The sequence below is a fragment of the Eutrema salsugineum genome, unplaced genomic scaffold, assembly GCF_000478725.1.
Source record: "Eutrema salsugineum unplaced genomic scaffold, Eutsalg1_0 scaffold_10, whole genome shotgun sequence".
In the NCBI taxonomy this organism is placed as follows: Eukaryota; Viridiplantae; Streptophyta; class Magnoliopsida; order Brassicales; family Brassicaceae; genus Eutrema; species Eutrema salsugineum.
In genome coordinates, this window is record NW_006256908.1 from 541,263 (window position 1) to 552,769 (window position 11,507).

General features: G+C 34.7%; 2 protein-coding genes across 6 annotated transcripts; one reads left to right on the plus strand and one right to left on the minus strand.

Moving 5' to 3' along the window:
• The first annotated feature begins 281 nt into the window (after window positions 1-281).
• Window positions 282-4,189, plus strand: LOC18027619 (axial regulator YABBY 5). 5 transcript variants are annotated; one of them, XM_024148503.1, is made up of 7 exons: window positions 282-652; window positions 1,372-1,491; window positions 2,165-2,273; window positions 2,370-2,436; window positions 2,550-2,625; window positions 3,783-3,855; window positions 3,952-4,189. In XM_024148503.1, the coding sequence occupies exons 1-6, from the start codon at window positions 581-583 to the stop codon at window positions 3,849-3,851; spliced, it is 513 nt and encodes a 170-aa protein (XP_024004271.1). In that variant the 5' UTR covers window positions 282-580; the 3' UTR covers window positions 3,852-3,855; window positions 3,952-4,189. The 5 variants fall into 5 exon arrangements, with proteins under 5 accessions (XP_024004271.1, XP_006409726.1, XP_006409725.1 ...); XM_006409663.2 differs by having other exon boundaries at window positions 285-652; window positions 3,946-4,189; XM_006409662.2 differs by having other exon boundaries at window positions 286-652; window positions 2,388-2,436.
• A 4,917-nt stretch (window positions 4,190-9,106) lies between these two features.
• Window positions 9,107-9,652, minus strand: LOC112090241. The gene has a single exon (XM_024161080.1). The coding sequence runs from the start codon at window positions 9,650-9,652 to the stop codon at window positions 9,107-9,109; it is 546 nt and encodes a 181-aa protein (XP_024016848.1).
• Window positions 9,653-11,507: the final 1,855 nt, after the last annotated feature.

Here is an 11,507-nt window from a genome sequence, read left to right on the forward strand (position 1 = left end):
CTTGCTGAAGAAATTAAAACCCTAGATCGCACAAAAAATCGCCACCTTACCAATACGCACCGTTTATCGACAATTCCTTCTAATTAAACTCAAAAATGAAGAGAAGATCACTGCCTTCTAATCAGTCAACCAAAATAACTAAAGCGTTTATAACAAAACGGGACAGATCTATATTACGTACGAATGACGATAAACATCTGATTAATCGATTAGTAAATCTCAAAATCTGAATTAGAAAATTTTATTTTAATGTACGCAATCCCTTGAAAGTCAACCGGACCCTACACGTTAAAATACATAGAACACAACCCTACATCAAAATTCCCAAATCCTTCAACACTGCATATAATAATTTTTCCCCTTTAACTCTCATCCTCTCCTTAAGGCTTATTATCTTTCTCATTTATTAAATTACATAATTGGCATAATTGTTTAAGTACACAATACCCGTTTTTAAGGCTAGTGTCTATTCGTGTAGAGAGAGAGAGTGAGTTAGAAGCTTTTCACCTATATAATTGATCTCATCTTCTATTATTCCTCAACACAAACAACTTGTTTGGTCTGATTTCTCCGATTGATCATGGCTAACTCTGCGACAGCGACCGAGCAACTTTGCTACATCCCTTGCAACTTCTGCAACATAGTCCTTGCGGTATAATTGCTTTAGCTATAATCGTTCTATATATATGCTTCTTTAATATCTTGTCGATAAAGATATAATCAGGCATTATATATATATATATATATATATATATATAGATCCACCTATTTTTCTTTTGTAGTACTATATATTGGTTTCTGATAAAAGAGTAGTGCTTCTCTTTATCATCAGTTCCACTATCTTAAATTATCTGTTCTCATCCGTTTAAAAAAAACGCCTTAATTTTTTTGTCAGAAACAAATATTTCGTTTAGCTTCTGGTGGCAGAGAGAAGTCACCATCCTTCTGTTATACACGACTTTTTCCCTTACCATATGGATTTATCTTCTTCTCTCTTTTCTTGCTGTTCTCAATGAAACTTATCATTTAAGTTGTGAATCAGAAGATAAAGATTTGTGTATGGTCATGCATTTGTCACTATTCACCACGGGAGATGATCATCTATCTAAAGGCACTTGTTTTGTTTTATAATAAAAATTGATTACATTATTTTCATTCCAATTTTTTGCTTTTGTTTTGGCCTTGCAAACCCACAAAAGATCATAGGAATATGAATATCTGGTCTATATTAACCTGAAAGCAATATATTTTCTATTGTTTATAGTGAATAAGGATCATATAAGCTTTTCGTCGATGTATATCTTATGGATCTGGGTAGACAAATCAATCAATCAATATTTATGAGGTCTCGTGTTTGGCTAAAATATGAAGGTGAGTGTCCCATGCAGTAGTCTATTCGACATCGTGACAGTGCGATGCGGCCACTGCACGAATCTGTGGTCTGTAAACATGGTAGCTGCTCTTCAGTCGCTTTCACGCCCTAATTTCCAGGTCACTTCTCTCTCTCTCTCTCTTCACGATTCCCTAAATTGTAGGGGTCTATTGTCAATTTCTTAAGAACTTGAACAATCACTCTGAAATTTAGGGCTCTTTTGTTTGTTTTGAAAGAAGAATGATATAGACAGAGATCTGGGCCTCTTGTTGCATGTTTCTGCCTCCAGCCGCCGTCTACATCTGCATATAGCCCCAAAGAAATTTATTACTTAATTACCTTTTTTGTTTCCTTTCAAATTTATTTAATTTTCCTTTTCCAGCTGTGACTGATATCTGCAGCCTTTTTCCATAATTGCTTTTTTCATAGAGCCCTAGGTTATGTTTTGATCTATACACTGATGTGGGCTACTTCCTCTTTGATTTGATTGATATGAACGTTAGGGTTTCATGGGTTTGTTTTTTTTTTCTTTTTTCCTACATATATTCAGATTCCTTTCTTTAAATGTTTTGTCTTTTACTACTCTTTAACATTTAATAAAACGTCTTTTAGTTAGTCCACTTTGTTTTTCTCTCTTCATCTCCTAAATAAAACAATACATACATGATTGCTACTCAATTCTTCTGATTTATCATTTCTTAGTCGGAAAAATCCAAGAAATTTGTAATTTAAAACTAAACTTAGCATTTTATATTCTTAATTAATCGATGGTTAAATATGAAAATGGGATAGGCAACAAACTATGCAATGTCAGAGCATGGATCTTCCTCAAGAGGCCACACCAAAATCCCTTCCAGAATTTCAACTCGTACCATAACTGAGCAAAGAGTTGTAAACCGTCGTAAGCCTTTGTCTCCGTAACGCATTTCTTACCTTTTTTTATCCATTTCGTCATATAGAATCAAATTAGTAAGAACAGCATATAATTCATCAATAGTTTTATATTGTCTTTCAGCTCCAGAAAAGCGGCAGCGAGTACGTTCTGCTTACAATCAATTCATAAAGTAACAAAAGGAATCCTTAAACATATATACAAATCTAATACTTTATATAATGATCAAAATTTGCTAAGAATTAACGGGTTATTGACTTCTGCATTTAAATTGAAACTGTGAAGAGAGGAAATTCAGAGGATCAAGGCGAATAATCCAAACATAAGCCACAGAGAAGCATTCAGCACCGCCGCCAAGAATGTACGTTTTCATTTTTCTTACAGATGTTCACATTTTCTATTCCCAAAATATGAACGTATTTGTCTGAAAGTATTATATATGAGTTTTAAAGGATTATTACGGCCTCATTACTTAAATTTACATATGATGCCCTCTTCCACAGACCGCCATGTTTGTGGCGTCTTGTAAAAGGACGTGCTTCATTAACCGTTTGCACCGTTATAGTCACAAAACCATTAGTTTATTATATAGAAATACTATTTTTGCTTTTTTTTTTGTTTTAACTTGTTATATGCAAGTAGTACGACTGTTTAAAATCTAATTACTTTAGTACAGCTCATAGTATGGCAGTTATAGTCAGTAGTATGATACTGACGACGTCAGATATTATTAACTATCTAAAGTAAAGCAATTCCTAATAGATATAGTCATAACTCATGAGTGATTTGATATAAATGATTAATATATATATATATATATAAGTAGCAAATTTTTATATCTAATAAAATTTATTATATAAATATCAAGTGAATTCAAGATACATGTATATATATATAACAAAAATGAATTAAAATAATTGGACATATTTATCAGTAAAATTACAGATTTGATGTAAAATATATTTTGATATCATCTAAGAAGCTAAATCAAATTTATAAACATGATATTGCCATTTTAAAATTTAGGGGTACATGTTATTTGAAAAATTCCTTATAAAATCAATGAAAGAAAGACCATTTACAATTTTTTCTCTATACTTAAAACTTTATCAGTATTAGATGATGAAAAGTTCAAAATTAATTTAAATGGTTTGCCATTCAGATCCTTATAATGGTGTTATCGCATGTACAAGTGTAGCATATACGTACGCACTTTTCCATATAATAATATTCGTATATGTATAGATGTTCCATATAAAGAAGTGTACGCAGTGGTGGATCCAAAACTAAATTTTAGGGGGTGAAAATTATTAAAAAGAATTAAAATTATTGGTATCTCAAGAATCAAACCCAAAATAGAAGTGTCAAACATAGGCTTTTGATAAACCAAGTTAGCTGTAGAATCTTTTAAATCTTCTTATCAAAACTAATAAGATATAAAATTAAAGGCTGTCAGATGACACGGTATGTCTCTTACATTGTGGATAAAACAAAAGTAATCTTCTGATTAATTTGTAGTGGGCACACTTTCCTCATATTCACTTCGGTCTAATGCTGGAGAGCAACAAGCAAGCTAAGATAGCTTAATAATGTAAGTGCTCTAAACATCTATCGTTTAAGAGATTCCCCCTATATATAAATTTTATTTCTAGTAAATTTATTTTATCTCACTCTGTTTTAGTCTCAGGGTGTATGATGAAAATAAGTGCTGGAGCGTTGAAGTACCATGGAACAAGTGCTCATGAGACAACTGTATGTCTCGTATACATATCATTCACTAGACATATATTGTATGATCTTCGAATCGTATGATCACATCTCTATATATAAGTGAAGATTTCTATCTTTAAAACCATATCTAGATATGTATTCTTACTAAGTTTCTTATGATTTACTTTTATGGCATTAATTGATGGTTCCTGTCACAAGATGTATGAGTTCCCTTTCGGTTTTATAAATCTTAAAAAAATGTAATCGATTTCTTGAAATATCTATCTTATACAGTAAATTTAAATACTATAATCTGTACTATCTCTCATTTAATTCTTCTATTTTTGTTTGTTTTGTTTTTTAATCAATTCCTCTATTCATATAAGGTCAATATTTGTTTACAAGTTATTTCAAATACTAAAAGAATCTTGGTCGGGTGAATTTGAGTATTTTTTATGGATTTAAGGTGTTAATCAAGGCCATCTAATGAAAAATATTCTTTAACAATAATAAAGAAAATTTAATAATAAGAACTTAGGTTTGTTAGAAAGTCTGGAAAGTAGGAAAGCAAGTATTCAATTTGCTTTCATTAAGAATGACTGAGAGATCTATATATTAGGACAAAATTACCCCAACTGACTCTTATTTTTAGTGAGCATTCGTGCTACGCGCGGATTTTTTTTGGTATGGTTATTCTAGATTTATACTGAATTTTTATGGCTATTTGACATTCATGGATAACATATCTTAATTAATTGTTATTTTCTGGTCATCTATAATATTTTTAACTTTTTTCGCGATTTGAAGATCTTCCATGGTTTTTTTTGTTGACCAGGAAAAAAAAATCTAGATCAAAATTCGTATGCTTTAGAGTTTAGATGTAAAAATTAACTTATATAATACTAAATGTAAAAGTTTACCTTAACAAAGTTGTGTATCTCTGGCCTTCGAGAATTGAGAGCAATAAATAACCTTCTGGATTGTTGTGCCTGTACATGAGAGTGAAATTAAAATGTAATGAACGAAACAACTTTTATTCAATAACAAATCACAGTCGAAGAACACTATCAGAGGTTAAGGTTACAATCCATTTAACCAAAAAAAATAAAAAAAGATTACAACCCCCAATGCTTGATCCACAAATCCAGAGAGCAGTTGCTCTGAATCTGACCTCAGTTGAGAGATCTCCCTCTCTCACAATTGCCTACTTCCTGATGCCAACATCATCCCAGTGCTACGTGTCCAAGCTCTTTCACTAATTCTAGTACACAAGCGAAGCAGGTCGGTCAGCTCAGGAAAGTATCACACCTGAAAACAACCCACAAGAAAAAGACTTAATTTCCGTTGTAATTTGGTACGCAAACCTATATATTCAATATCTCTTATCAAGGAACACAAAAAAAATGCAACTTTCATGGAGCAATTTCTCACAAAAGTTGGCGACTTAACTAACCCATTTGGGATCAATTGCAAATAAACGACTAATGATCTTTTCAAGAAACCCAAAAAAATGTTGCAAACTTTCGATTTTGATAGAACAATTATGTCACATATGTTATCGACTTTACAGTTTCTAACACACAGATTTATAACTTAACTAAATATTTTAGATCATAACAATTAAGGAAAAGAAGATTATTTTTACCAGGTTCGAGTGGGAGTGAGCTGAAAAACAACTGAATCTAGCACCTCGGGTACATAAAGTTAGTAGGCTCTGATCCATCCAAGTATTCTTTCAGCATCTTTGGGTGGTACTCAAGAGACTCTCTATATATGAGCTCTCGCACGTCCTCTTTTTTGATCCTCATCCTCTCGAACTCGAATTCTAACTTTGTGACAGGTTAAGCAGAAGGCTCTCTTTCAACTTTAGCTAAACCCTTGGAATACGGATCCGCAAGCACCTGAGGTAACACATAAAACCATAATTGTAGTTGAATACAAGCAAAGTTACATCATAAGGAGTGTAGTAGTGAATGAAATGTGTGAAGCACCTCTTCAGCTGTAGGCCGGTGATGTTTTTCTTCTCAAAACAGAATACTCTGTTTTTCTTCTCAAAACAGAATACTCTGTTTTGATATGATTCATCGCTTGTTTAGAAAGAAAGAGAACAACGAACTTGAACAATCTTGTTTTTCATTTTGCAAAAGATGATTATCGATTACACTCCAAGACACTAGACTTATACAAGAAAATAATAGACAACAACTTTTACTAGCTTACACCTTTCTCCCAAAATACTCAACATAGTCAAAAAGGCTAGATATAGCCTTATCTTTCTTCATGCCTTTAACTGTTCCACCAACTCCATCTTGACTAAATTTCTTCTAGTTTGGTTTGAAACCAAAATGCATTGTTCAACACTCCCACTTGCCATTTTGTGAATCAAACCGAGCTTGTTTCAAAATCTCTCAAAACTTTGTCCACTCAAAGCTTTTGTAAATACATCAGCTAGTTGTTCCTCTCCTTTGCAGAATCTCAACTGAATTTCCCCATTCCTCTCATAATCTCTAACGACATGATACTTGATTTGGATGCGTTTAGTCCTTCTGTGCTGAACTGGATTCTTCCCAATAGCTATAGCCGATTGACTATCACAGTAAATATGTACTTCTTCTTGAGTGTTGATCCGCAAATCTCCAAGTAATCTTCTTAACCATGTTGCTTGGTTTGATGATGCACATAATGCCATATACTCTGCTTCTGCTGTTGATTGAGCGATGGTATCTTGCTTGCTAGTTTGCCAAGTAAACACTGCGGATCCAATACTGAATAATATCCTGTGGTAGATATCAAATCCTCTCGGCATCCTCCCCAATCACTGTCAGAGTAACCAACAAGACTTGCTTCTTTCACTCTAGTAAGCCATACACCCATGTCAACAGTTCCCTTGATGTACCTCAGAACTCACTTTGCATCCTTGAGATGAGATGTTGTTGGTTCCTTCAAGTATCTAGACAAGTAAGAGGCAGCAAACATCAGATCCGGTCTTGTAGCAGTTAAGTATAACAGACCTCCCACTAGACTTCTGTAAACCTTGCCATCAATAGATTCTTCTTGTTCTTCCTGATGTTTGCGTTGAGGTATCAATGGCGTAGTCATGATTTTACAGTCCTCCATGTTGAATTTCTTCAATAACTTCTTGGCATAACATTCTTGTGAAAGAAATATCCCATCCTGTTTTTGCACAATCTCCATTCCAAGAAAGTAGTTCAGTAAACCCAAGTCTGACATTTCAAACTCATCTTTCATAGTATTCTTGAACTCATTTACCATGCCTTCATCATCTCCTGTGACAATGTGATCATCAACATATATACATACGACCAAGAGCTTACCATTGCTTTCTTTTGTATATAGAGCATGATCATTGTCACTTCGCTTGAACTTTTCTCTTTGAAAGAACTCGTCCATTCTGTTGTACCAAGCTCTTGGAGCTTGTTTAAGTCCATAAAGAGCTTTGTGCAGCAGGAGAACATGATATTCCTTTCCCTTCATTTCAAAACCGAGAGGCTGCTCAGCATAAATCTCTTCTTCCAGCTTCCCATTTAGAAATGCAGATTTGAGATCAAGTTGGAAGAGTTTCCAACCCTTTTGAGCTGCAACTGCCATGAGCAATCTGATAGTTTCATGTCTTGAAACTGGAGCAAATTTTTCCAAGTAATCAACACCATATTGCTGAGTAAAACCCCTTGCAACTAACCTCGCCTTATGTCTCACCACATTTCCTTTAGCATCTGTTTTCAGTCTGTAAATCCACTTCACTCCAACTACATTTTTGTCTGATGGTCTTTTAACCAATTCCCATGTTCCATTCTTCTATATCATTTTGATTTCTTCCTCCATTGCCTCATTCCATTCGCTGTGTCTGACTGCTTCTTCAAATATGGCTGGTTCCTCTAAGCCACTGTAACATCCTTCCATTATAGCCGAGTATTCTAAGTCTGCATACGGAGCCGTAAGAAGAATGTCTGTGAGTGATCTTGTTCTCTTATTAACACGACTAGAACTTCCTCCTGAACTTGTTTGATTTGAACTTTGAGATGTAGATCCTTCATCAACAAATTCATCATTGTTTGGCTCAACATCTTCAGTTCTTTGATCTTGGTCTCTTTCGTCATTCTCAATAGAAATCTTGTAATCTTTTACAGCTTCCTTCCTGGTCCAATCCCACTACTTTCTTCATCAAATATGACATCTCTTGAGATGTTTATTTTGTTTTCATCGAAGAGAAATACTCTGTATCCTTTAGTTTGTGAGCTATATCCAACAAATATAGCTCTTCTTGCAATTGACTTGTCATCCCATTTTCTTCTCTTCTCATCAGGGATGTGAACATAGCACAAGCAACCAAACACCTTCATATGTCCAACTGATGGTCTTGTACCATTCCACGCTTCAAGAGGAGTAGTATTCTTGAGAGCTCTAGTCGGCGTTCTGTTTTGAACATAAGCTGCATTATAAACAGCTTCTTCCCAAAATTTTAAAGGACGACCTTTGGCTTTAATCATTGCTCTAGCCATCTCCACCAAGCTTCTATTTCTTCTTTCTGAAACCCCATTTTTTTGTGGAGAGTAAGCCGCTGTCAGTTGTTTTTCAATGCCACAGTCCTCCAAGAACTTGGTGAATTCTCCTGATAGATATTCTGATCCTCTATCTGTTCTGAGCCGTTTAATCTTAGAGTTTGATTGATTCTCAACAAGATTCTTGAACCTCTTAAACGTTTTGAAGACCTCTGACTTTGCTTTAAGAAAGTATACCCATACTATTCGAGTAGCATCATCAATAAAGGTAAGAATATACCTGCTTCCGCTGAGCGATGTGTTTTGCATTGGTCCACACAAGTCACTGTGGATAAGAGCATCTCCAGCAGTCATACCCTATTTAGGGTTGTTAACAATTTTTTATTAATATTTTTAAAGTATGTGTACAGTGATGAACTTTGTGTTTTAATTTGTGTCCATCAGTGAACCCGATTTTAGGAGTTCATAGGAATAAAAAAATAATATTTTTTTTTTATATTTAAAAATTTTATTTCGTAAAAAATAATTTAAACATACATTTTTTTGAAAAAAACACAAACTGGTTTACATGAAATGAAAATCAAAATATTTATTGATATTACAAATACAAATTTAGTTATAATTGTCATTCCCTCCAAATTGCTGCCATATATTCTCAACTAAATCTGCTTTTAAACGATAATGTGTCTCTCTATCACGAACATCATTACGAATACCGATCACATTGTCTATATTGGTAGGCGTATTTGTAGAATATTGCACATCCACTTGAGACGATCTGGTTCCTTCTCCATGAACGAATTCTGCAATATTTTCTAGCGTATATCCGTTTCGTTCGTCTTCAACTATCATATTGTGCAAGATGATACATGCTCTCATTATCCTTCCGATTTTTTCCTTATCCCATATCAAAGCTGGATTTTTAACAATTGCAAATCGTGCCTGCAAGACTCCAAAAGCTCTTTCGACATCTTTTCGGACAGATTCTTGTTTTTGAGCAAATAATTTATCTTTCTCATCTTGGGGAACCGGTATAGATTGGACAAATGTTGCCCATTTCGGATAAATTTCGGCTATCCCATATGTTGCATCGTCGTAGGCCCATGCCATGTCTTCTTCAGGACCTTCCGAGCTGGGTTCACTCCAACTTATCGGCATTTCCTGACAATATAACGACGAACTCAGCTAATAAAATCACTCCAACTTATCAGAATTTCCCTTTTGTACATAAACCCTAACAAACCGAGCTCAGCAACATCAATTAAGCCACACTTCACAAAAAATCAAACGAACATAGTCTTTAATTTCCCAGAAATTAAAAAGCCCTCAATTTTCCCCAAATCGTAAAACCCTAATTTCGCAAATTTGAAGCAATTAAACATGTTCCCTTTCGCAAATCACTAAGTACCATATCGGTTGTTTGAGATCATGAAGAAACCCCCAAAAATCCCCAGACTCACTAACCCTAATTTTGCAGCAATAAAATTTCTACTCGCTAAAACAAAAAACAAGAGAAACAGACGATTACCTTCGCAACCGGAGTCGACAAACACCTGTCTTCGTTGTCAAAATGCCTCTTCGAGGAGTTCAATAATCGCAGAATCGCCGGAGATCGCCGGAGAGAATGAGGTTTCGATTTTTTTTCGTTTCCTATCGAGAAAATGATATCGGGCAAACAAAAGTGGGCTTCTCCCTCAAAAAAGTAGAAAAATACGCGGCCAATACAATATTGCCACGTGTCCTATAAACCTCTTCTCAAAGTATATTAACTAAACGCCTGTATGTTAACTTTTGGACCTCTTTTAATAATTTAAAAAGGCTCAACCCATATGTCTGTGCCATAAACTTCTTATAAGCCCTCAATGGAGGTGCTCTAAGTTCCAGCCTTTTAATGGCTCTTGACTCAGACTCTCTTGGGAATGAGTCACGGCTGTGTTTGCTGATGATACAGCTTTCGCATCCTTCTTGAGTTATGTTGAACTTTGGTAAGCCTGTCACTACAAGAAAACACAGTTTTTGCGACTACCGTTTGCGACTACTTTGTAACTACTTTGCGACGACAAAGCGACTACCAAAAACATAAACACATATTAGTCGGTAATTAATGACGAAACTTGGGCGTCGTTAAGTAGTCGATAATTAGCAACTATTTAACGACGAATAGTTCAGTTTTTAGGGATAGTCGCAAATCAGTCTCAATTTGCGACTACATGGCGACTGTATTTTTAGTCAGGAAATGTAGTTGTAACGTAGTCACAAATCAGCGACCATTTTGCCACGTTTTTCTGTCATTACTGTTGTGTCGCAAAGTAGTCTGTCAATAAAGTTAAAAAATTTGAAGTGGTAAAAGTCTCACATCGTTAAAAGAGAATGAATGTCAAGTTCAACATGTTTTAGAAATAGCAAACAGTTGATGTCGGTCTAATAGGTCAGATTGAGGAAATCGAAGTTGATAGTTTGGTAGAGGGTATTCAACCTTGCGAAGAAATTGATAACGAAACGAAGACGCTGAAGCAGAAGATGAATCTCTTTGTAACTTATCAACTTCAGATGATGATTGATGGTGTGGTGTGTGTGGTGACTTGATGTGGTGTGTCGAGGGTTGTCAAGTTTTACCCTAATTGAAATCAATAGCCGCAAGTGCACAGCTGATCAATTGTAGTACTTAGGGATCGAATCCAAAGGGAAGGAGGATCTTTTCCTGCAAAAAGCCTTTAAAATAAGTATAAAGTAAGGAAGTCTAGAACCAAACGGTTTTGTGGGGGTTTGGTAGTGTGTTTAAAATGTAAAAACGAAATATTAAAAGAGAATACGGGAATTAAATGACGTAATAACTAAACTTAACGAAATGACTAAAAATGTGAAAAACGGATATCTAATTGCTTAAATGAAAATGAACTAAAAAGGAAAGACAATATTGAACTAAAGCTTGAAAGAAAATCGGTGTAAATCAATGAGAAAGAAGGCGTTAGGGTTCAGGGAAGTTTTCTCAGGGGTACGAACGATTCAAAAC